General features: G+C 38.0%; 1 protein-coding gene across 4 annotated transcripts in view; it reads left to right on the top strand.

Annotated features, from left to right (window-relative positions):
• LAMA1 (laminin subunit alpha 1) overlaps positions 1-26,710 on the top strand; it is a 110,340-nt gene that overhangs the window by 50,135 nt on the left and 33,495 nt on the right. For 3 of the 4 annotated variants that reach the window (XM_054815282.1, XM_054815281.1, XM_054815284.1), the window contains exons 11-33: positions 897-1,037; positions 2,027-2,200; positions 3,804-3,905; positions 4,658-4,869; positions 5,722-5,833; positions 6,738-6,848; positions 7,598-7,725; positions 8,336-8,422; positions 8,672-8,883; positions 9,386-9,492; positions 10,488-10,668; positions 11,948-12,084; positions 14,297-14,533; positions 16,905-17,048; positions 17,431-17,610; positions 18,234-18,419; positions 19,278-19,405; positions 20,429-20,549; positions 20,687-20,824; positions 22,543-22,664; positions 23,574-23,660; positions 23,928-24,121; positions 25,093-25,235. In XM_054815282.1, coding sequence (XP_054671257.1) covers positions 897-1,037; positions 2,027-2,200; positions 3,804-3,905; positions 4,658-4,869; positions 5,722-5,833; positions 6,738-6,848; positions 7,598-7,725; positions 8,336-8,422; positions 8,672-8,883; positions 9,386-9,492; positions 10,488-10,668; positions 11,948-12,084; positions 14,297-14,533; positions 16,905-17,048; positions 17,431-17,610; positions 18,234-18,419; positions 19,278-19,405; positions 20,429-20,549; positions 20,687-20,824; positions 22,543-22,664; positions 23,574-23,660; positions 23,928-24,121; positions 25,093-25,235 — 3,384 coding nt within the window. The remainder of the gene's footprint in view (positions 1-896; positions 1,038-2,026; positions 2,201-3,803; positions 3,906-4,657; positions 4,870-5,721; positions 5,834-6,737; positions 6,849-7,597; positions 7,726-8,335; positions 8,423-8,671; positions 8,884-9,385; positions 9,493-10,487; positions 10,669-11,947; positions 12,085-14,296; positions 14,534-16,904; positions 17,049-17,430; positions 17,611-18,233; positions 18,420-19,277; positions 19,406-20,428; positions 20,550-20,686; positions 20,825-22,542; positions 22,665-23,573; positions 23,661-23,927; positions 24,122-25,092; positions 25,236-26,710) is intronic. The other variant, XM_054815283.1, reaches the window with a different exon arrangement.

Raw genomic sequence — 26,710 nt, 5'->3', positions numbered from 1 at the left:
TGTCCCTGGCAGCAGGAAATGTTCTTTATCTTACTGCGTCGATATACCCGTGGGGATCTACTGTTTACACAGCTTTGTGGGCATTTATCGAATATTTTTTCTACTGATTTGCTTGTCAGCAGCAATTGTTTAAACTTTTTGAATAAATAACTACATATCGTCTGTACAAATTTTACAAGAAAAAAATTGGGGGCACTGTTTTGGATTCTCCCCCCCTGTAAATTCTACCTTGAAAGAGGTCTGTAGCACTGTGCTCTGAACTACCCAACTTGCATGGCAGCAAGCAAGCAATAGGACCTAAAGGAGTGGAGCACTCCTACTTTCGGAGTAAGGGTTTCTGGACCTTAGCCAGGGCATATTAGGAGGAAGACCTGTCAGCTAACCTTGAGTGTATGTGGCGTTCCTCCACGAAGAGGTGGCAGCAGTGGTGGGAATCACGGTATAAGTATTAATAGGTGGTTGAAGAACTGTTGTTTTGAAGCTGGCTGTGGTAGCTCCAGGAGCTTGGCCTTAAAGGTGAGCTATGCTGTACGTAGACTATCCGGACTCAGTAAACATGGGAACTTTTCTCCAGAGCAATCTACAAATTCAAGCTTCGAGAGAAGTAGACCGGCAAGCTGGCAGAAGCTTTTCAAACCCTGCCTGCGTGCTGAAATTTCACTGCAATAGAGCCCTTGCCAGGGCATGTTTAGATTTTGATGAACTGGCAAATTCTGATGAATTTTTTCAATCAGTTTTAGTTTTAAGCTTTGAGTCTTATTCAATAATCCCGCTGTGCTGAAATCTGTTTTCTTTTATAACCTTCTGAATGCTGTTATGCCTAAATCCCACCTAATCCACTGTATTTGTTACCATAATAATGCTGATGCGAAACAAATGTTATATGCCGTTGACAGGAAAATGTAGAAGGTGAAAACTGTGATCTCTGTAAACCAGGATTCTACAATTTGCAAGAAAGAAATCCCCAGGGCTGCACAGAGTGTTTCTGCTTTGGGGTTTCTGATGTGTGTGACAGCCTAATATGGCCCATCAGTCAGGTATTTATATGTTATGTCCATGACCTAATATTCTTTCCTCAGGCAGCTGCAAAATGTACTATATTTCTCTTTGACATGCACTCAAGTTAACTCCAAATTCTGGCATGTGTCTCCTTACAGAGAAATGGATTTTTAGTGTTATTCTGCAGCTCTGAGGTAGTCAGCGTGTCATCCCAGTGCAGACTTTGGCCCCACTGGCTTGCAGTATTACCAGAAGCATTGGGCAGTGGAGGTTGCAATAATGCACTGGAATAATGCAATTTTTTCTGACCTTGTGCTGTTAAAGTTTCTTTGCAGATTGAAGAGATGAACCCAAACCTGTTCCCTTGCTGTCATACCTATTGGGCAAGGCTAGAGCGACCTCTGGCAATGTTTCCAATACTCTTTCTTAGAAAATAGAGTGATTATAAATATCACTGTCTTCTGAATAGACATTTATTGAGTTAGAGGGCTTTGGGGACAATATTTTTCCACCAAATTCCTCCCATATCTTTGCAGAGGTAGTCACACTTTAGTCCCCTGTTTTGTGTGCCAATAAAAAGAGAGGAAAATGCATCAAATTGACTGAAATTCTAAGATGCTTGTATAAAACTTTTTTAATGAGAAGAACAAAGTTCTCTCATCTTGCTCCCTCCACTGGGACTCTGGATTTAACTGTCCTCCAGCTCAGCCCTATCTATAAATGGGGACGATAGACCTCAAAGCCCTTGGAGTTCTGTAATTCTCTCTCAGGCAATTACATAGGTGTAATGCTAATTTTATTGGGAGGATGAAAATCACACTCATTGTATTTCTGTTCCCGTCTAATAGAGAGGTAGAAACAATCCTAGTCTGAGTGGCATATTTGCGTATGTTGGGTGTCAGACTGGGTTAATGAAAGTGTTACAGATCCATCAGTTTGAGTGAGTATCTGGGGAGGGGTTAAGTTTAGTTACTGCTTTCTCAGTGGCACAAAGCCTGACTCTATTAATACTGCTATTTCTTTGCAGATATCTGACATGACTGGATGGCTTGTTACTGATCTGTATAATGCAAGGAGCGTGCAACCTCAGCAAAGCGAATTTGATGGACCCCGTCAAATAAGTATTAACAACACCGAGGCCGTGAAAGTACTAAAACATACTTATTACTGGTCAGCACCTGAACCGTATCTAGGAAATAAAGTAAGTTCTCGGCTAAAGTCAAAACTCCTTCATAGTTTCTCTATTTTAATCGTACCGTATTGCTCTCTCTATATAGTTTCTGTAACTAAAAATTATACATACACCCCAATATTACCAGAATTATCAATCTATCTCTGCTCTTCAAATCATAGTGTTCCTGGCCAGACATTCCCAGTACCCTTTTCTTGCTCTTTGCGCTTACTCATCTCCCCGCTTCCTTCTCTGGCTATCTTTGACACAATCTCTTTTTTTCTCTTGACTGTTACTAACTTATATGCTCACATTCCCCATACTCTTGGCTCCTGTCCCAAAGCTTACACCCATCACATCTTGTCCACTACAGTAGATAGGACCATTAAATTCCTCTTACCTTCCTCTTGGTTATCTCCCATTTTGCATTTATTAGTTTCCAACCATCTAGTCGTTAACTTTTGCCCTGGTTATTACCTAAAGCTCTGGGACTCCCATTTTTTTGCAACATAATCACAGAATAGTTGAGATTGGAAGGGACCCCTGGAGGTCATCTTGCCCAACCTCCCTGCTGAGGTAGGGCCACTTAGAGCTGGTTGCCCAGCACCATGTCCAGAGAGCTGCTTCTGAGTATTTCCAAGGATGGAGACTCCAGAGCCTCCCTGGGCAATCTGTGCCAGTGCTTGATCACCCTTGCAGTAAAGAAGTGTTTATTGATGTTCAGAGGCAACCTCCTGTATTTCAGTGTGTGCCTATTGCCTCTGGTCCTGTTGCTGGGCACCACTGGAAGGAGCCTGGCTCTGTCCTCTGTCCACCTTCCTTTCAGGTATTTATATCTATTCATGAGATCCCCCTGAGCCTTTTCTAGGCTGGACAGTCGCAGTACTCTGTCTTTCCTCATATGAAAGATTCTCCAGGCTCTTAATCATCTTAGTGGCCCTTTGATAGGCTCTTTTCAGGGTTTACATTTCTCTCTTGTACTGGGAAGCCCAGAACTGGACTCAGAACCCCAGCTGTGGCCTCCCCAGTGCTGAGTAGAGGGGACCTTGCAACCTCACTTGCTGAATTATTTTTGATCCAGTCTCTTTGCCCGTGCAGCCCAGTTGCTTAGTATGGTGACACAGTAAATGAACACATGTCGCAGAAGTGTAACATTAAAGAGTAGTTTTGCACAGGGCAACACTCACTCAAGTTCTGATCTCTTAGCCATTTAATACAGGTCTAGCTGTTGGTACTACTCTTTAACTTACTTTGAAATAGTCAGCAGCACTTGTGAAGCTAAGGAGCCTGAAGGGTGGAATATGGAATGTGACTAACTCGATCATGCTGTGCCCCTTGGCTAGGACGGTAGTGTAAACCTCTGCTGTTTGTTGAAAGTCCTGTAGGTGTTTCACTGAATGAGGGCACTTATCTGAATCATCTGTAGAGCCTTCAGCTAGCTTTCCCCACCTGCACAGCAACAAGCCAGCACTTGTTCCTGTGCTGATACACAAGGCATGTTAAATTTTCCCTGGGAAGTGGTACTTGTAAGCCCATGTACTCCTATAATTTGGATGTTGTACTGTCCAATGTCACTTCTTTGTGTTGGCTGGAGGTTATCATGTTGTTAAGACTTTGCTTTTTGTTATTTCAGCTCACAGCTTTTGGTGGAAACTTGAAGTATACGGTATCTTATGACATTCCAATGGAGAGTGTGGACAGTGATATAGTATCTAGTGTGGATGTCATCATTCAGGTGGATTTTTTTTCAGCTTGTTACTATTCAGACATTATTAGGAATCTATGCAGGGGTTAAAAAAAGGAAAATAATATTTATATAGTAGTAGTTTTGGCAATTTTAAATCCCTTCTTAAAAGTCACTGCCAAGATTTTGTTACTACTACTTTCTCTGCTTTTTCTGATCCATTTCTCCAAAATTGTAGGTATGCAATACTAGTTTTACATGATAAATACTTAAATTTTAAGCTTTGTGTAAACAGGTGAGCTATTCATTACCAAATGTACAAAGCTCTATTTACAAAAGAAACTACAATAAGCTGGAAGGACTTATATTTATGAAATAGATGAGTGTTCTTGCTGATTGCTTACTTTTCTAGATTTATGTTGCAGTTAAAAAGTAAGGTTCTATATTGAATCCAGGCACCTCTGAAAACCCCCGTTATTTTGTAAAACATACTTAGCAATAGAACAAAGGAGAAAAGAGATTCTGTTTTATAGAGGAGTTTGATTTTTGAAATTTAATTCAGTTCTTTTTCCAAAAGAAAATTAAACATTTCTGAAGTCTCTGAGCCAAAAGAGAATGGAATTGTAGCCTTTCTGAAGCCATGGAAAATGCAGACCTTTTCCTTTCTTTTTTTCTAGTGCAAGAAATCTAGTTTGATTGCCTCTTTTCTGTGTTATCTGGGGGTATAAATGACACTAAATGTAATTGCTAAATAAAATTTACATGTAAATATGGAAAATATTTTCTCTGTTTTTCAATTTCAGGGTAATGGGCAGATTTTGAGTACAAGAGCAGCGGGCTTGTCATTACAGCCATATGAGGAGTACTCTAATGCAGTGAGAATTGTATCAGAGAATTTCATAGACTTCAGTACAAAAAAAGCTATAGACCGGGAAAGGTTGCTGACCGTTCTGGTAAATGTGACCCATCTTCTGATCAGAGCCAACTACAACATAGCCAAAAAAGCTGCGTACAGGTAAAGGAGAAAAAATATTCAAGTTAATCTATATGCTTCTATTATTTTTGTGCATATGAAACACTATTCATAGTGGCAGTATTCCTAAAGTTTTATGTTAATGATTTGTAGAAAAAAACCCATTTTTTATGGAATTTTCTCAAGACCGGTCTTGTCCCCCACATACATTCATGTAGAATGTGTGGAAAAGGGCATTTGGTTGTTTTAAAGATATCTGATAGCAGAAACATTGTTTTCTGCTTTAAAGGAATACTACATAAAAGCCTTATTACAATGGCAGCTTTGTTAGAGGGAAATACCTCTGAAACTCTCAACAGTATGCTTATTTTGGTATGTGGCAAGTTAATCCATCACTGACTACTGAAAACCTGCCAGTAAAGACGCTGGTTGCAATTTCTTTTAATGTCTGTTTGTAGAAGTTATTGACACTCATCTCTAAGGGAGTGCTTAATAGGAAAATTGGGCTGAAATGGATTAATGGTCATTCCATAGTCTCAAATCAGCATTAGCAGTATCTGCATCAGTCCTAACAGATCTCTGTTTTACCTGTTCTCCAAGATGTACAGGAATAAAGTATACCGATAAGCCTCTAATAGCATGACCGGGGGGGGAAAGTTTTGTTTAAACCTCTCCACAGGAAAACAGACGATGGTAGTAATAATAATGATAACAGGAGGAGGGCACATCTACCCCCAGAATTGCAAACGCAGTGATAAAAGATTTGTGCCTGTTCCTCAGCTGTCACTGCCAGGGAGCAGCACTCAGCAGTGTTACTCCCCTGGAAGCAAACTTTCCTGTTCGAAATCAAGTTTGGGGAAACAAATGACGTGATGTTTTCATGCTTGATCCTAGGCTGGACTCTGTGACCCTGGATACTGCAAGTGCAAATGTTATAGATCTTTCTTCAGCACCAGATGTAGAATTCTGTGAATGTCCTCAAGGTTACACAGGAATATCCTGTGAGGTAACCTCTTACAGTGTTTTACGTGTGCAAAATTATGTCCTATCTGAAAGGATCTAGGTTTTAAAGGCAGGCTGCTTTTAATTATATTGCCATAAAAGTATATGTTGTGTGGTGAAATGCTGTCTACTGTACTGTACACAATATGTACAAAAATATGTAGATATTTTCTTCCAGATACACTAAATGGGATTTTAAACTTATTTCTTGAATTCTGTTTGGTGGCACTAAAAGATGATGCTACAATTTAGAACATAAGTGTTGTGGAGGGAGCAGCTGTAAAAGCTCTGTGAAGCTGTTTTGAGCTTACCTTACTCATTAATAGCACTTTTCATGTATCCGAATTGTGTACAGTTTATTTCTGGTTTATGTCATTAGGCTTATGGAGACAGTAAGGAATCTTAGCTGGGAGGAAGGCTAGTCTTTGGAAGACAAGGGTCAAAGGTGTTCCACAAAGTGGTGTCTTATCTGTGAATAGAAGATTAGAGAGGCAGAGAACCATCTGCAGAATAGCGACAATTCTTTTGACAAATAATTTCAGTATGAAGCCTTGTGCCATAGCATCATTAATGATTCTGCAGAGGAGGTAGAACATCTGTTTTTTATTGTCCCATAATAAAGAACTTCACATATTCAACTGCACAAAACTTATGTGCCTCCAGGGAACAAAGGGCTGAATCAAAGTTTCATGGTGTTAATTCTTATCCCCTTTATCCAGTGCAAGTAAAAAAACAACCACCAGAAAAGAGCTGCAGTGACATCAATAGAGTTGAAAGAACATTCAGTTACCACAATGTGAATAAGTCAGATGGTGGGTGGTCAGAAGTGGGCTCTTTGAAAATGTTTTGGTGTGTACTTTTAACACACATAATAATGCTACTGCTTTTTTCCCCTCGTTTCTTTTCAGTCCTGTCTCCCTGGGTACTACCGTGTGGATGGAATACTCTTTGGAGGTATTTGTCAACCCTGCAAATGCAATGGGCATGCAACTGAGTGTGATATTCATGGTGTTTGCTTTGTAAGTCATCCTTCAAAGTGTTTCTGTTTTAAGCATCTATTTAGGAATTAGGAGAGACAAGTCTACAGTGTATGTAAATTTCAAGCTATGGGTACCAAGTGTTTATTTTTCTTGCTTTTCATTGTTTACTTCAGAATATGTTCAGGGGACTCCATTAAAGTGTTGTCCAATAAAGGGTTTGTTTCAGTTTATCATTTCAAGTAGAGAGTAATCAGAACTAAAATAAAAATGTCACCATATACTGGCTAATAAAAATCTTAAATTTGCTAGCTGCAGGTGACAATAAAACCTTTCCCAAAAGGAACAAAATTAAGGAGTGTTTTGGGTGAAGATATATGTGCATCTTCCATGACTGACATCAGTGGAAACTACACATTACCTTCTGAAGAGAGAATTTAGCTTTCAGATCTCTTCTGAAATTTAAAGGTCACAGAAATACAATGGCTAAACACCAGTAAGAAATGTATAAGTTTGTTCCTGCAAATGTGTGCAATATGCAAAATATTAAGTTTGTGTATAAGTGATGTAGTTGGTTTCATGCTGTAAAGTGTATTCTAAAATGTAGGAAAGAAACAATTAGGATTTGTTGATATAACTCAGGAAAAAACCCACTTATTTTCAAGGTTCTACTCTTTTCTTCATGGCTGTCTCCTTGAATGTTATACTGCATGCAGACTCCTGCGGTGATCCCTCAGGGGCTGAAAAACCATCAAGAATAAACATGAAAAGATTTTTTCCGTGTCTCACAGGCTTGTCAACACAACACGACAGGACCTTTCTGTGATCAGTGCTTGCCTGGCTTCTATGGAAGTCCATCCCGAGGAACTTCTGAGGACTGCCAGCCCTGTGCATGTCCTCTGAGTTCTGCTGCAAACAAGTAAGTTGCTTATGTGATATTTTCTTTTGCATCTTCAGCAAAATCATACAGTGAGATGAAGAAAAAAAGTCATGAAATCTGAAGGAGAGAGTGAATGATTTCTTTTGTCTCTCTCCGTTTCAGTGTGTCTCATAGAAATATTATTTTTCCAGGTAGGCAAACATACAGGCTAAGCTAAGACAGGCTGAATGAACTAGTGCAATTTGTACATGAAGGATAAAAGTAATACTTAGACCTATCCTTGAACTTGGCAGCAAAATCACCGTTATCTTTCATGTTGTTTCAGAAAACAACAGAAGGACAGAAGTGTTGCGTGCGAAAAAGATAACTCAGTACAGAAATTAGACAGATTTGCTAGAAAGAGGGCTAGGTTTTTAGGAAGTTTTAAAATCTTCCTTTCTTTTAAAAGAAAAAAACTCAAGAAGTTTTTGAGAAGGATAACTTTATTTTGACATTTTGTAATTTTTCAAGCATTGATGTTAATCTAGAAAATTTGCTATTACATGGGTTATATAGATGGGTGCATGGACTTGAAGAGCGGATATTGAATGTTTGTTGAAGTCTTGTGATTCTGTGTATTGATACTGACTGCCATAAACATTGTTGATAGTTTCAGTCCTACTTGCCAGCTGAGTGAAGGAGGTGGAATTGTCTGTGACAAATGTCTTCCAGGCTATACCGGTTCTCAGTGTGAAAGGTATGTACACTAGCTTTGGGTAAAATATCTATATCATTGTCATCACTAACTGTTCATCATCCTACCTGCTTTGAGGTGTTCGTACCACATGTACAGAACATTCCTAATAAAATTTTTCTTCCTGTTTTGTCTTTGCTTGTAATACAGAGACACCTTAGATAAAAATTTAATAGGAAATACTCCCTTGGGTGGGAAGAGTGTTTGACATGATTGCATTCCAGCTGATAAAGTTTTTAATCTTCGGTGCAGGTGTGCTAATGGTTACTATGGAAATCCACTTGTGCCTGGACAATCCTGCACTCCTTGTCAATGCAATGGCAATGTAAACCCTCAAGAAGATGGCCACTGTGATGCCTTCACAGGACAATGCCTGAAATGTCTGGGGAACACAGCAGGTCACCACTGTGAAAAGTGTGCTGATGGGTATTATGGAGATGCAGTGATTGAAAAAAGTTGTCGTGGTAAGCTATTATTATTACTCTCAAAATTTAAAGAACACAAAAATGTGGTGTGCATGTAGCAGAATGGATAAGGAGATATGCACCTTTGCTGAAAGAGTTAACCTTCAAGTTGTGAGTTGGCAAGTGCAGGTTGAAAACTATGGGATTGGGTTAGCCTGAGGAAGGAATGGATTATGCTGGGGTCTGACACTTCATATTCCTGAAACTTATTGGCTTGCTAAATAGTGTTCCTTCAGTGCCCTGCTGTAGACATTTCCTACTTCCGAATGTTACATATAGGGCTGGAAGAAACAAACTTCCCCAATGTATCTTTTCAGAGGTGTGTTTTTGCTATTTTAGCCCAAATGTGTAGTACGGGCATTACTGGAGAGTATTAACATCTTTGGGATATAAACAGGTGAAATACACATTTATACCAAATTTGGAATTCTGTGTAATAAAGGATGCATATATATACACACATTAATATTTTTTATTTGGTTTCTTTTTGTCTAAATGTAAGCCTGTGAATGCCATGCAAATGGTTCCCTTTTGAGTACTTGTCATCATGAGACAGGCTTCTGTCACTGCAAATCAAATGTGATTGGAGAAAGATGCGATAAGTGCTTGGTAAGCAAATATTTGCCTGTTCCTAATATCTGCATCTTCTTGTATCTTGGTCTTCCTGTTTATCTATAGATATTGATTAGAACAGATATAGAGAATAGCAACTACATTCAGGGGAGAGGGGGACCTGTTGCTGGAGCAGAGACCAAAGGTTTGTCTGCACAGGCTTTTGCAGTTGCAAATTGCTCTCCCTGTGCTCTTTGCAGATGCGAAGCTATGTAGTTGACTCAGCATCCTTCTGAATACGGCTGTAGGTTTAGTGCTGTGCTGACTGGCAGCATGCAGTCATGTTGACTTACCAAAAAAACAAACCGAACACTGGTAACAGACCTGAAGAGATCTTAGCACCGTGCTTCTGCAAAACAAAGTCTGAGTGGGAATATCTGAAGAATGCAGTTGGTGATAATAAATACATCATGGCTGAACACCAAAAAGGGATCAGCTAAAAGACAGGCCTGTTATAAGAACAAGTAGATATTCAGTGGCGATACAAAACAGCAGTTTCCAGCCTTTGCTAAGTGTAGAACTTCATCAGAGACCAGACAGGAAATGCGTGCCCAGTTTCTGCCTTTGTGCCAGCCCAGCTGACTGCCTTTCCATCCACATGTACCATAGGTCACGGACCTGCTCTGGTCTGGTCTTTCATTCACATTCACAAAAATCTGTGCCTGATCAGCACAGCCCACCTTCACCTCATGCAAGCCTTTAAATTAAAATAACCTCAGACTTTAAAGCATAAAGTCTCACTGATGAGATTAGAGGACCATGAGACCATTTCAGTGTTTGCTTTTTCACCCAAATGCATATTTTTGCATATAGCTGGGAACAGCAAAGAGATAAAGCCAGGGAGTCTTCCCACAGCAGTCACACAGTGCTGGCCAATATTCATGCAGGCCAGAAAGCAGGGAAAGTAAACAAGAGAAAATAAGAGTGTGCATTCTATTGTTTTCAAAAGTTTATGAAATACAGTTCAAATGTATTTACTTCCTGTCCAACAGAATGGTTATTATGGCCTGCTTACTGGGCTTGGCTGCATTCCCTGCAACTGCAGTCAGTTTGGCTCAGTCTCCGAGGACTGCGATCATCAGGGGCAGTGTCAGTGTGTACCAGGAGTGGCTGGAGAAAAGTGTGATCGCTGTGCTCATGGCTTTCATGCGTTCCAGGATGGTGGCTGCACACGTAAGCTCTAATCCATGATCCTTTCAGGCTTCGTCTGGAATTTCTTTCAGCAATAGATTTTATGTTAAACTCTGGCAAAGGTCAGTTGTTTTGATGACTATATGGAAAAATCTGTAGAATGGTCTCCTAATACTTTGATTAAACTAGGGAACAAAACATTTCTTTGCTTATTGTGTGGTTCCTTGTAAAAGGTGGTGACTGTGAAGTAACAACTCGTAAAGGTTGCATGAGAGAAATATTACATCCTCAATAGCTCCTTTGTCTCTGTTCTTACAAAACACTTCAGTCCTTCAGAAAGAATAGAAACTTCTTTTCTTCTGCAGTTGTAAAAGTTAAGAGCTACTTTTACAGATTTTTACCTTGTTTTTTCATTTAATTCTTAAAAATATATTTTATACTTTGAAAAGATGTCATTGACACTATTTTCCCATCACCACCTGAGTGTGTACAATTTTTAGTCATGATACAGAGGAAAATCTTAATCCAAATGGAGAACATGCCATCAAAAGACCTAATTTATCATGTTATTAAGATGCCCTTTTCAACACAGTATAGCTAAAGGAATGCCTATCTTTTCTCCAACCTGGCAGAAACATTTTTTCATGCCTCAAATATGAATATGAATAGTAATATGAAATCTGCAGTGAGATTATGTGATAGGATTATGTTTTGGAACATATATACTGTGTCTTTACTAAGAATCAGAGATCCCTTAGGTACCTTTAACCATTTCAGTCTTGAAAATTTTGTAAAGGTTATTAAAACAATTAATAAAACCATTTTTATGAACTTCTTTTTAGTAAGAATAGTATTGCATTTCTTAAATAGACAAGTGCTTCTGCAGCAGTTAGTTATTATAAAAATAGTTATACACCCCTATTATTCACTAAGCAGTTCTTGAAAAGTACTAATTCCTGAGATTAATCCTTTCACCTGCTTGAGAATGTTATCCTATCTCCTGATGAGCTTTGTATCCTGTAAAATAGATTTTTTTTCCTACAAATTTACTCTCCTCCACAATAATTTTGTTTGATTCCCCTGTGGAAATGCAGCACTGCTTTTTAAACGACCAAACAGGTTATGTCAAGAAGTGGTAGTGGGCTTTCAATAAAAAGATGACATGTCACTGTGGTCGTAATTTGTTTCTCAGTCATTAGGGATGGCAAGGAGTTCTTAGTGGAATGGATAAGCTGTACTGCATAATTAAGAAAAGTAAGAGTATCAGTGGTCTTGGAGTTTCTTCTCTGTGGATAATCATTCAGTCCTATTTCTTTTGCAGCCTGTGACTGTGCTCATACTCAGAACAACTGTAATGCTGATTCTGGCCAATGCATTTGTCCGCCTCACACTCAGGGACCAAAATGCGAACTCTGTGAAGAAAATCACTGGGGACTATCTCCTAAACTTGGCTGCAAGGTATGGTAGGCTGGCCAAAAAGCCATGGCTGTTAAAAGCAATTCGCCTTGTACTAATGTCAGAATTGGACTCTTGTTTTGAGAACCTCAATCTTTATTCTCTGTCTCAAAGTGTTAATGCAACATGCTCACATTAAAAAAAAATAATCAGTCTGTAAAGTGTGTATTGTGGAACTGTGGAACCTTTTAAGAAAGCTGTCTTTGTCTGATCAGAGTGTCTATTCTGGATAGTTGCATAGGTCATATTAAAATTCTGAAGTGTGGATTCTAACTTTTAATTGCTTATATAGCGATACTAAAACAGATTTATAGCAACAATTGACAACAAGGAACATAGTTTCTGTGCTAATCAAGGAGTGATGGTATGGTTTTAAGAACAATGAAATCTAGTTTATCTTGAAAGTCACTGCCCACTTTATTTTCAGAATATTTAAAATTAAAATTAAAATGGTATAAGGTAGTTAATGTTTCATGAATGGAAAAATGGTAACTCCCATTTTGATTAAGTGGTAAAATGCCAACTCAGTACAGATCCAAGGAGTAGCAAACATTTACACAATTACATTCATGCAGTAAATTTCTGACAGATATGGCATTGGGCCAATCTTTATTTTATAAATGATGAGATTTTAAAAAGCCTCAGAATTACATGAATGTAATGGGTAATTTCACTGGAGAAACCACAAATATAATCAACTTGACAAGATCTGTCATTATATGCAGTAAGTACTTGACAAATACAAGTATCAGCCAAATTGTTTTCTTTTTTCTCCCTTTAATTTTTTAGAGTAAGGATGATAAAATAGTCCAATAATACCTCTTCAGTGTTTACTATCTTAGTGATTTATAGAAACTTACTTGGCAGCCAGTCTTTAAACTACTGCTTTGTCAGCTACCAGCTACTGTCATTCTTACCTAATGTTCTGCAAATACGATGTGCTGGTCCCTGTGAATTTCCCTTGAAGCATTCCTTTCGTAGGGTGATTCCACAGCACTTGCCAACAATCACGTTTAATTAAATATGTAACTGCTCACTTTTGCTAAGTTGCTTAGCATTCCTTTTGGTTACAGCGTCACAGTAATTAACATTAATTACTCCAAGGTATTTTAGTTACTTTCTTGATGCAACAAACAATACTGTGATCGGCAGGTCACAGTCCCAACAGAGGTTCCCCTGTGCTGAGTAGTCAGCTGTGGCAGGTTGAGATTCGGTGTGATGTCTGCTGGCAAACCCTGGAAAGGCTCTTGCATGCTCTCTACATAGATGAAATGAGGGACATGCTCTCAGAAACCCAACTGGTCTTTTTTTTTTGCAAGACTGCATTAGCAGAATACTTCATCTGGCTCCATTTCTTGCAGTTTTCTTGGTATTCAGCATCCATTTCTGGGTGCAGTGATGGAGCAGAGCTGTAGTCGTGTTTTGCTTACAACCCTTTTCGAGGGTGCTGCAGCACAGTTAATTGTACCTTAGAGTCCTTATTTAATCTTTATCACATATGGATAGATTGAAGTACACATAAATTATTTCTATTATTGTGATTCTTAAAATAGGTTTTGACATTCAGAGCTGTAGAACTTGAGTGGTATCTGGGAGCCAAAGTTGCCAACTTGTTTGGTCATAAAGTGTATTAAACTAGGCAGTGTAGTACCTAGTGCTTGCTCCTAGAGTAAAGACTGCTTAATACAAAGACTACTAATGGTGGGCAGCAAACTTGTGAAGAATGCTAAAGGATACATAGTGATGCTAATAGATTTTGTGGGTCTTTGTGTAGAGTCCTTTACAAGGTAAGACTTTTCATCTCAAAGGGAGATGATGAGGAACGAAGTCTCAGGGAAGAGACTTGCAGTCAAGTAATGATAGCTGAAATGTACTTTTTGCCCACACTGTTAGAAATAACCACAGAGCAAAATTGGACTTGTTAAGTAACCACAAATATGAAATTAAGACTGAAGATTAGATCCAGTCTGCTTCAAAAAAGAATGGCAAATGAAGTACGTCCACTTTGCATATTTGTAATAACAGGTCCATAATGAAGGATAGAAACAAAACAACCCCATTTCTATGTGGAAGTTCTTCCCTTTTATTATTGTATAGTAGTTGTTGGCAAGCATTGAGTTTTAAGGGCCACTCTAAATTTACTGTGCTGTTTCTATTGTAACAAAATTGGTTTTAAGCATGTGCTATTTATGAACATTTCTTCTTTTCATCTAAGGCTTGCAACTGTAGTGATACTGGTTCAACCAATCTCCAGTGCGATGTATTGACGGGTCAGTGCCAGTGCAAAGTTGAATTTGGAGGACAAGACTGTTCCAGGTGTGCATTAGGCTACAGGGACTACCCAGACTGTGTCGCCTGTGACTGTGACTTGAGTGGAACCAAAGCGGAGATGTGTGATGACACTAAAGGACTTTGTGGTTGTGAAGAAGAAACTGGCATCTGTACCTGCAAGGTACTGAAGTATTCAGAAACTTTTGGAACAGCATTGTGGTTTTCTGGTCATTTATTATATAAAAGTCAGGGAAGGTGTAGGGCTGAAAGGACTTCAAAAGGCAATCTGCATCTCTTCTTTGTACTCCTAAATCACCCCTAGAGGATTTTCTGTGCCAGCACTAAACAGGTCTTATATTAGTCAGCTGTGTTAAAAGCTGCCAGATGAGGTTCTCCACTTTGGACAGACACAACACAGCTGTAGGCAGAAGAGATAGCAACGTCACCAACATGGCATTGTTATTTTGTTCTCAGAAATTCCTGTGACAACACTAGACAGTTAGTCTCTCCTACCTCCCTTTGTTTTGTTTTATGTAGCCAGGTATTTTGATTTCCAGTTTGTGGTCATAAAATTATTGTGGCACAGTACTGTAGTTCTCTTTTAGATGGAATTCATGGAATTTGATGTGGATGTGTGATAAGAAGGTAGGATCAAGACACATTGTATGCCTAATCATGAAAAGTAATTTCTAGCTGACTGATGCTGAATCCTTGCTAAGTTTGCAAAACAGCTACTGATTAGAAAGATGCCAGTCATTTTCCTGTCCTGTACAGGATTTGGCATATTTCATGGCTATGGTCTTACTGCAGTCCTAAACTCAAATAGATTACATTTATTCAACATAAGATCCTTGTGTTTATTCTCTATTAAGTGAATTTCCGTAACCACATCATTCTTGTAGTCCTCTTTTTCATGGATTAGTATTGTGAGGTAGAAATGAATGAGGATGCATTTGTCTTGCTTTTTCTTTTGCTCCTAAATTTCTGTCTGCCTCCTTTTGAATAGGACAAAGCACTGGCCATGAGTTCTGGGACAAAATTTTGTAAATGTTGATAAATATATGAGAATGGTGCTAGCGACTTCAGTGTCACTATATTTCTCTGTATGATGTAAATGCCTTCTGATACCAAGAACAATGCTGTATGAACCATTTTTAATGGTACAACTTCTATATGTTATATTTATCTTTCTCGCTTTTTTCCTACAGTTGCATTTTGCCTTGCAAATAGTTTCAGTAATAATTGTTTATAACTCATATGCATTATTTCTTAGTTGCTATTTAATATTTTTCTCAGTACGTGTAGAAAATTAGAGAAGAACCAGATTTAATAAATAAAAATATTCTGATGCAATGAGCAATACAGAGAAAGTGTTTCTACCTCAAGCCAGAGAAAACAATTTCTTCATAGAGTCTAGGAATACTTTGCTGCAGGAGTTGCACTTCAGCGTGCAGGACACATTAATTGGTATCATCTTGAAGTTTCTGAGCAGACAATCTCTGATAAAAAGGTTGTGTTTTTCTTAACTTAAAAGCATGAATTCCCTACATGCTGTTTTGGCAATTAATTATTTCATTCTCTATGTAGAGATAGATATACAGCACTTCAACAGCTTTTTCCATCCTAGATGTGAAAGCATTTTAAAATACTAATTAAATGTTACAAAACTCCAGTGAAAAAGCTATTATATTCTTATCCTCATTATATAAATGGAAAAAATGAAATACAGAGAAGTTTTTTCTGCGCATACATACATGGTTTTATTCAGTTTGGGAACAGCACATTGATTCAGATGATGTAGCGTGCTCTTTTGAAAATCCAAATGATAATGATAAAAAGAAACCGATAAAAGCAAAATGGAGAATCTCAACATTTCTAAAAATGTGGTTATGTTGCAAGTTCAAATTTCTTTCCTATGCTGTAACCAAAGGCAGTGCTCAAGAATAACTCACGTATATTGCTAACAGTGAAGTCTAAATTGACATTCTTGTGTAAAAAAAGGAAACATTAAATACAGCTACTTAGTAGTAAAGATTTTTCTGAAAATATGGGAATTTGTTCTTGAAAGACTGATAGAAAAGAATTTCAAGGCAACAAATGTATGCCTTCATAGCTCTTTCTCCAATCTGGTTAAAGGTGTCAGTGGGCACTGACTGTAGTTTTGGGTGTTTCTTCAAGTTATACTTACCAGTTGAGAAGTGAATGCAAAAACAGACACTTGAAAATATGTCCCTGATTCCTGTTCATACTGAGCAATTTCTTCGGCTTTGAGAGCCCATTTTCCAGATGGAGGGGTGGAGATTTTTTCTGTCTTAAATGGAAGTGTATAGTTGCTAATTTTTGATAGAAATTCAAATAGATGACTTTAGCTTGAATGTTCCGTGTTTTTTTTATTATTATCAAAAAGTACTGCATAGTAAAATAGATACAATAACTGACTTCCTGTTATGTAGTTTACCTAGCAACTACTTTTTATTCCAAAGAGAATCATCTTTCATTCAGGTAGCAAAGTAACATGAGTGTGCTGTTATGTTTTTTTTTATTTCCTCCAGGAAAATGTATTTGGTCTACAATGCAGTGAGTGTAAACCTGGAACTTTTGCTCTGTATGCTAACAATGCACTAGGTTGTACTCCGTGCTTCTGCTTTGGGATGTCCACGTTTTGTTCGGAACTAGAAGATCACGTGAGAATTCCTGTAAGTGACGTGACATAAATATACAGACACAATTTGGCGTTAGCCTCATGTTAGGCACCGCACTGGTGTGCCTAAGGTTGTGTACGTTTCATGAACCAGACTGAATGAAATTGGCTAACTTGTGGAGGCAGTGGCATATGGCAGAACAAAGAAAGCAAATGATAAGTGGTCATAGTCTTATTTCTGACACCTTGTTTATCACTCTTCTCTTTAAAAAAACCCAAAAACCCAAAACAAAGATGTTTCCCAATTTTTTGGTTTGGGCATTTATTACTCTAAGATGGACTATTGACTATCTCAAAGCAGCTAAAACTGTTAACAGTATATTAGCACAGAGACAGAGTATTTTTGTTGAATGAATCTTTTCCTCTTTGTGTTGCAGATAACCTTAACTCCAGATCAGTCCATTCTGCATGTGGTAGCTCAAAGTAACCTGACTGGAACAGTGGAAGGAGTATTTTCCCAATTTCCTGATGTTTTGCTTGATGCTGCCATAGTCAGAAAATACTTAAACACAGAAACATTTTACTGGAGGTTACCAGAGCAGTTTCAGGGAGACCAGGTAAGATCATTAAATAATTAGAATGCTTTCTAGCTAATTCCTTTATTGTCTAATAGTCACTCCTGTATTGTATAATAGTCACTTTATCTTGTTAAGATTTTTCTGCATTAGTTCTATTCTTGTAAGTCATAATATTATAAACATTCAGTGACTGAACTTATTTATAGCAAGCACAAACAATATGTTTACATTACCCTTTCCTAATGAGATTTTTCTTGACCCTGTAAATTGGTAACACCCATATTTAATTACTACATTACTCTTCAGAGATTGTATAGGGGGGAAAGATGCGATGTATTCAATTTTACTTTAGAAACTGGAAAGAGTTTTCGACCTTGACACTAGATTCAGTATAGATCATGGAATACTCTGTTGCTTAAGAATTAAGTGAAAATTGAGTGCATGCCTTGAAAGAGCCTAAAAGAAGAAACTGAGACTGCTTTTCAGAAATACACATTTAACCTTGGTGCAAAAACTGTAAGTTTAAGTCAATTTTCATGTTTTATTGCCAATTCTTCAAAGAACTGACAGTTTCCAAGTCTTTCAATGATGTTAAAATATTTTCAGCTACTAGCTCTAACCTTGGAATAAATAATAAAAGTAATATTTTTTTATCCAAACAGCTCATGGCCTATGGAGGGAAGCTGAGATATACTGTTGCTTTTTATGCTTTGGATGGCTTTGGAACCTCAAATTTTGAGCCACAGATTTTAATGAAAGGAGGTCACACCAGCAAGTTGGTCATCTATGTAGACATCCCTTCTCCAGAAAATGGAGTAAGAACTGACAAGGAAGTAGAAATGAAAGAGGTAAGCCAAAATATCGGGGTACAAATATTTTCTTTCTTCTATAAGCTTTTACAGAAAAGCTCTATATATTTAATTAAATACTCTGAAAAAGGCATATCTGATTTCAAATAGGCTGAGTAAATAACGCTTGAATTAAAATGCATCTATTTTAGGGGAAAAAATGGCTGGAGATATCGTGCTATAGCAGCAAATAACATTTTGACATTGCTTCCTCTTTTGGAAGTGCTGAAGGTGTTGCTGTGGGAAGCTTTTCAAACACAGGCTCTGCTTTCAGTGATAAATGACAGGTATTGTCACTCTCAGGCAATCTCTTAATTTTGTAGCCTGTATGTTACACTCACAGCCCAGGGGATGTAAATCTTAGCCTAGCAGGAGCAGTAAGTTGCAGTAGTGCCCAACTGGACAATTTCAGAGGAGATAATGATGACCACTTTTGGTCTCTGGGACTCTTTCTTGACTGGGGCTGAGGTGAGGTTTAGTCTGTCTTCTTGACAGGAGGCAGGACACAGTTACAGCAGCTGTTTCTCACTGCACATAAAATAAGTCCTGTGAAGTCCTGGTCTTTTGGCTCTCCAGGTTCTCCAGATCTAGCCAGAAAAAGCTGTGCTGTGCAGGTCTGGACTGCTTTTCTGTAGAAACTGGTTGTGGAAGTTGAGTGCAGGGAAGAAAAGGAGAGGAGAAATGATATAAAACCATGTCTCGTTCTAACATGGAGCAAGATTTTGGATTTTCTGGGACCTAGAGTTTAGACATAATCACCATGACTGCATTTCTGAAAGAACACATAAGGAGCAACAGAGCATTACCTTAAAGTGAGCTTGGACAGTCATGGTTTAACAATGTGTTATGTTTCTCTAGGATTCTTGGAAGTATTTTAACTCTGTGTCTGATGAGCCTGTCTTACGTTCTGACTTCATGTCTGTGCTAAGCAATGTTGAATACATCCTTATCAAGGCAGCTTATGGCCAAGGATTACAGCAAAGCAGGTAAATCAATCTCTGATTGCATTTACTTATTATGTTGCATTTACTATAATTTTACCTAGAAATAGTCCTAACAGAGCTATACAGTAAAGATTTAACTCAAATTAGAGAAATTTCCAGTTTTCTATTTATGACTTTTGTTCTTCCTCTGATAATAAAACATGACCTTCAATGGCAGCAGAATCCCTCTTAATTCTTTCTGTGAAACATTAAATGTCTGTGCTGCTTACTTTGGCAGAAAAGCCCATAAAGAAGCACAGAGCCTTACAGGGGGATGCAATGTTCTGCAGGATGGGTGATGCAGTTGGATGTTTTCTAAATTATTTTTCCCATCTTATTTTTATGGATATTGAATTATGGTATTATGGATTTTGAATTTTTTTTTTCCAATTGAAACTCATGGTCCCCATAGCTCTTGTGTTTGTACCAATCTAGGTCTGTCCTGTAGCTTTCTGCACTCTGGGCAGTGGTAATAAAATATTCCCACCTCAGAATGGTAGCATTTTACTGCCATTTTGAACAGAACTAGGTTACTAATGGGAAGGAGGAGATGGGATATCGTTCTTGTGTCTGTCAGTTTGGAAACTAACAAGACAAGCAGAGATGCATCCCATGAAAACCCAACATCTATACATCTTCACAGCTGTGAAGAAGTATGGTTCCACCTCCAGATTTGGGATCATTTTTGATTCAAAGGTCCTCAGATATTTTTTTTTCAGCTCTGTCCAAAAATCTGTGGGACAAAGTATTTCTGTCTAGGGTTTCTGAGGCAGAATTACATACTCTTGCATGGTGGGGTTGTCAGGTTTTGCAAACCAATGGGAATCAATGTATATTACTTTGAAGTACTTCTGATTTGTTTGTAAAGAACCTTCAGATTTTCTTGAGATATTTGCATAAGAAAAAGGGGATCATGGGAAATTATGTGTGGTAGCCCTGACCTTGAAGCATAAAAATATTTGGATCTTGGTTTTGGTGCTAGGACTTCTCCAGGTGTTCACGTTGTCTTCTGCATATGTCTTGCAGAATTGCAAATATCTCAATGGAAATTGCAGTGAAGTTTGAAGAAATGCATCTAGGCAGAGCTAGAGCTCATCTTGTAGAGCAATGTAGATGTCCTGCTGGTTATGCTGGATTGTCCTGTCAGGTACAGATTCATTGAATCCTTTTTGTGTGTCTAATAGTGAAATAATAAAAAAAGTCACTTAAATGACTTTTCAAATTGTTTGCAGCTGTTGATAGCTGTAGTCATATATTTTTTTATTTCACTCCCCTTGCAAATAGAGCTGTGCTCCAGGATACTACAGGGGAAAGCATACAGAACTTGGTGTAAAAGACCCTCACACACTGATAGCACCTTGTGTGCCATGTCAGTGCAACAACCACAGTGAAACCTGTGATCCTGGAACTGGAAAGTGCTTGGTATGTACAATTTATACATTTTTCTATTGGATTCACCTGAACATACAATGGCAGTAACCTATGGAAGGAGTTTCTGGGAGAAGTATATGGCTGTACTATTTGTATAAAGTATAATTCCACCCCACCCCCCCCCCCCCAACTCTGAAAAATGTAAAATCTGAGTAGTATTTCCCTTAGGGACTGTTCAATAAAATTATCAAGCTTTTCAGGAACTAACATCTTCAAAATCATTAATTATTTTAGTTTTACTTTAAAAATAACTCATGTATCATTTCAGTTTGTTTTTCTGTGAGACTTTTTGAGCTTCTGTCCTTGATCTGGCCAAGGTTTGCTTAGTCACACAGAAGTAAAGGAAGCAGTAAGCCATACCACATCATAGACTACGTCAAAGTCAAATTCTTGGTCTCTCAGGAAGAGAATCCTTTGGGCAGCTTTAAGTGAGGCTTTTTTAGCTCGCAGAGACTGAAGTAGTATAAGGATATGCGTCAGCTAAGTTAATTTGCTCGCTTCTTTCATTTTATCCCAAAGGTTGCAAAGAGGGGCCACATCTGACTAGCACATTGCCTCTCTCTTGTGGGCTGACAGCCCTGTAGACAGCAAATTCTCAGCTAACCAAATAAGGCACATTAAGTCTGTTCTCTGGTATGGCTCAGTATTCTTTCCTGAAGTTTTTTTTTTTTGTTTGTTTGTTTGTTTTTCCAATGGTGAGTTGGTTAGTTCAAAGTCAACTTCTGCTGAATTCATTCTTGAAGTCAGTTTTTAAAGTGAGTTTCCTTAGTCCTTCAGGCTTTTGTAAACCATTCTTTCAGGTTTGTTCTAAAGTATGTATCTCATGAGTAAGAACTATAGTTCTCGTTTCTACAAGGCCAAAACACAAGTCTTTCACACTAGTGAATATTAGTCATTCTTCCTCTGAGCTTCTTATTGCGGGGTGGCAAGTCATCCTTGTGTTAAGAACACTACTTAATGGTAGTTAAGTGCTACTACTAATGGTGTAGGTGAGAGAGAGATGGTCTTCACCTCTGACTTCTGCTTCCATACAATAGGAGGCTGCATTGCTACTGGTTACTGTCTTCAACTAACCTCTAAAATATACACACTTGCAAGAAGATGAATTGAAAAAAAAGGAGAAAAGAAAAAAAGAGAGAAATTGAATTTTATTCACTTAGGGGACTAGTCAGTTAAATTATGTTTACAATACCAATTTAGTGTTTTAATATTAATAACACTAGCTGATGATCAGTACTGTTGACAAATTAAATATAGTGTCTGTGAATCCTAAGTGTGGACGGTCCTTGGTTTATAGCATTCAGATGCATTTGCTGAAACATTTAAATGTATTTTTCATCCAGATATCCTGTTTAATTTTTCCATCAGTTGCTACTTTTTTTTTCTTTCGAGGAGTTTTTGCTTTGTAGTATGATTTCCTGACCTGAACTGGATTAATAGAAGGAGAAATACATAAACCTTAATGGAAATTTAGAACAGAAATTAGGTCAGCGTGCCTGAGGGGGCATTCACATAAGAGAAAATATGCTGGCAATCTGCTTATTTTTGCATAAAATGTTCCTCCACTCAGAGAATGCAGACCAATGGGTAGTGACATTTAGAGATGATTGTTGGAAACTGTATATACGTTTATTGATTGGGGGAAAGATAGAGTTCCTGTTGTTGTTTGTTGTTGTTTTAAACTGTCTGAATTCCTTTTTGTGTGTCAGAACTGCAGAGATAACACAGTTGGTGATTACTGCGATGCTTGTGCCCCAGGCTACTACGGGAAAGTAATTGGATCTGTCAATGACTGTTCTCTTTGTGCCTGTCCCAGAGCCAACCCTGTTAGGTAACCAGAACTTATTAAATCCAATGCACATTTTAGCATTCCAGATTTCTTGTGCTGTATGTCCCACCTGTTACTCCCCCCACGCTATGACAGCAGGAGTTAGTTATCACTACATGTCCTTAATTTTTAGACATTTGAAAGCTACCTATTTTACTAAATGGAGCTTACATTCTGAGTTGTTCACAGCTCATGATAACTATGAGGTTTTAAAATAAAAAGATTAACTGATAGATAAGTCAATATTTTCTCTAAGACTAGATCAACCACATAGAAAGTTTTATAGATAATGGAGTTAGTTGCTCTGACACGATTTAGTTTCAAACGTGGGTCTCTCTCTTCATTTGAAAAACAATGCTTTTGTATTTACAAAGATTCAGTCCATCTCCAGTCAATGCAGGAACTTTTCATGAGATCAATCCTAGGGGAAGAACAAGTACTCTTTTGTTTGAAATTTAGACATCTGTTTGTTTGGTGGAGGAGCAGTTAACTTCATATTTTGAAACTCAAAGTGCTGTGCAGGCTGTTTTTTCTCCAGAAGCTTGAAAAGCCTATTTGTTGTTTGCTTTTGGATAACTGATTCAGAATAAGAGTCTAGCAACATGGACATTCTCATGCAAGTCTCAGTTAGATATATACTATAGTCATATCATGCAGCATCCATTTTTCATTGTTTTATCTTTTAAAAGGAAGGCCATACGGTGCTTTAGCATGTTATACAGTAATGGAGTCGCATTGGGAAAGCAAAATTTTAAGCGAGAAATAATTTAAAACATGAATTCTAGAGCACTGCATCAGATTGAGCAGAGGATGCTGTTGTTTACAATATTTAACCTGTGGCTGAAAGTGTTCTCTGTCTTTGTATGGTCTTCCATTTATGTGCTAGCAGGTATTTGTTTCTCTTTCCTCCAGTTTTAGTCCCACTTGTGTCCTGAAAGGTGTTCGGGATTACCACTGCGATGCTTGTCTCCCAGGATATGAAGGACAGTACTGTGAAAGGTGAGTTAAGCATGATGTCCCTATTTATCCCCAACTCCCAAGAACAGTTTGATTAATATGAGCCATATTTGTACTCAGAATAGATTATTCAGTGTTCATAAATATATATATGAATGAGTGCTCAAGGACTTTAGACTGATCTGTTTGTTATTGTTAAGAAGCCATTAACTAAAAACCTATCAGTGATTCTCAAAGATAAACATAACATCTAATTTCATGATGAATATCTCCTGATGTTCATTCAGTGTCCCATTCCTCCCCGTGTAGGTGTTCCCTTGGCTATTATGGTGACCCTCAGCTTCCCGGTGGCAGCTGCCACCCGTGTCGGTGCAATCCAAGCGGCTCTGTTCATGTTAATTGTGATCATGCAACTGGTCAGTGCCTCTGTAAGCAAGGTGTGACAGGACAGCTCTGTGAGGAGTGTGAACTGAGACATCTTCTTGTGGAAGACGAGTGTGTCTGTAGGTGGTTTTTAAATAGTTTACTTTCCCAATGGTTTTAGGTCTATTCCAGTGATATTTATGTGCACGTGATTATTCCTTGAATGTTTTTATGATGTCAGGCCTTATTCTTTCTATGAAAGGAAAGAAACCAATATCTCTCTAAAACGGGAGGCGGGGGGTGGTGGTGTTGGACCAGATATTCTCCAGAGGTCCCTTCCAACCTCAACCATTCTGTGAACACAGGAAACCACAGTAGAGATCACAACGTCAGACAAGCAGTTAATCTTTAAAATGGCTTATTTAGTTTTACAGCCAAGTTTAAGGAAAGATAATTTAAATACTTTTTTGCTGTCTGTAGCATATCTTTATTTATTTGAAAATGTTGAATTCCTATGTCATTGACCCTTTGGATGTAAGGTTGCTGTAATAATACCTTTGGAATTATCCCAGGTATGTAGGCATTCTCCACCAATAATTAGTCATATTCCACCAATAATTATTAGAGGGTGGATAGCAGAAAGACAGAGCAAGGACAGTAATTTGCTTTTACAATGAATTGGGATTTAGGACTCAGATTTTGTTTTTTATGAGTAAAAAAACCCCTAAGGAATAAATGGAATTACACCTCTAGGCTTGAATTTACTGTCTTCCTAACCTGTTTGGGTGAGTGTGAGTGACATCACCTGGATTTATAGCAATATAGCTAAATAGGCTCAGTAACCTTATAATACAGAAAGCAGCTCAGTAGCCGACAGGATCAATAAGGCTTGAATGTGTGCTAACCTAAGGAGAGTGTATTTGGAACAGGTCCTCTCTTGGGGCAGGAAGGGAAGGGCAGTACTACAAATCTGTGTACTCAAAATTACTATACTTAATCACTCAACTGAAAAAGTGAAGGCACATACTGTGTATATCAAAATAAATTTCAGTATTTGGTGGCTTCTTTTAAATACTAATATTTCTTCCTCCTCTTAAAATGGTTTATTTAGCTTGTGATGACAACTGCACAGGAGTTCTGTTAAACAGTTTGGATAACCTCAACAAAGCCATACTTTCAATGAACCTCACTGGTGTTGCCCGCGTGCCCTATGGGATATTGTCAGAGTTGGAGAATACAACAAAACATCTGAAGGTAAAATGAATGCACAGATAGTAGAAATACTTGGTCACACCTTTAAAGCAAAACTTGCACCCACTCATGTGTGCCAGTAAGTTAACAGAAGCCTTCCTGAAGTTCATGGCTTGAATGTGTGTACGTGTAAGTGATACCAGATTAAGACTATTACGTTTGGTGTAGAAAGATTCCTTAAGTTATTTAGCTGCCTGTATTACTTTCTTTTGATTTGTTGTACTAGCATTTAAAGAAATGGATGAATATATTTTTCAATCAGCACTTTGATTATTGAATGTGCTATATCTATGTGCTTCACCTGGATTATGTGCATCCCTAAGACTGCCCAGACCTACTGAAAGCAAGGGGAAGAATTTTCAGCAGTAAAATAGAAACATCAGGCCAGGTCTTTTCCCTTTTCGGTTGCTTTGCTGAAGAGCTGCCAAGGCACAGATCTCGAAGTTGTTCCCCTAGAGTCCTTGGGAGGAATGGGTCTGGCAGGCTGCTTCTCCATTAACCAGGGTGCCTGGGATGCAGCAGCTTGCTTTCCTTTTGGTTCAGTAGCACTCCAAGTGCGAAGTCCTCCATCTCAGGACACAAAAGCCAGGTAGAATGTTTCAGTGTTGGAAACTTTCAGGCTGCTTGTGGCAAACTCCTTCTAGCTCCACTCCCCCTTAAAGAAAGCATAAAACACCTCATTTTGTGGTTCTAGAGGGTCATTTATTGTTGCTGAGGAGTAAGTTCATGTCGTCTCTGCACAAAGCCAGAGATAAACAGAATCTTCCCTACTTCATGACCACTAAAATATGCATATTTATTGATGAGTCTGCTCAGCAATAAGTTAAGCAAGACAAGCTCTAAGACAGAAACAGAGCTATCGTTTTTGTGTTCCACCATATCACAACAAAATAAAAATCATGTGAGCCTTCTTGTGCTGCTGGATTTGGCAAATTAAGAGTTTGAATTAAAATTTCTTCTATTTAAGATGTAAGACAGACTGAATTCCAATCAATGTACTTCAAAATGTTAATAATTACAATATCTGAAGGCAAACTTGATTAAATTACATGTTTATGCTTCAGCATAAAGCTTCTTATCCTTTAGATGGTAACAGTTATAAAGCTTCAGTTATGCTTCCCTTCCTTTATGTCATAAGGCATAAACACACAGAATTGTTGTAATACTTTAAGGATACAATTGACTTGCTTTCTGTAATTGTTTTGTGTTTGTATAGGAGAATCATCTTCTGGGACTATAAAAATTATTCAATATGTAACTTTTATTTAGCACTTTAATTATAAACCAAAGTAAAATCTTAGGTAAAAATAAAAGCAATTTAAATTTCTCCTTTAGTACATACATTTTTTTAATATTAAAATCAAATAAAAGCCAGCTGTCACTTTCTCGAAAGTGGGATGTTAAAAGTGATATAAAACTGCTTGTAAGTATGATATCAGTTCTATTTATGTAAGGCCACAGTAGTCTTATGCAACTTA

The sequence above is a fragment of the Grus americana genome, chromosome 2, assembly GCF_028858705.1.
Source record: "Grus americana isolate bGruAme1 chromosome 2, bGruAme1.mat, whole genome shotgun sequence".
Taxonomy (NCBI): Eukaryota; Metazoa; Chordata; class Aves; order Gruiformes; family Gruidae; genus Grus; species Grus americana.
The sequence above is the reverse complement of the archived record's forward strand: the minus strand, read 5'-3'. Positions and strand labels throughout refer to the sequence as shown.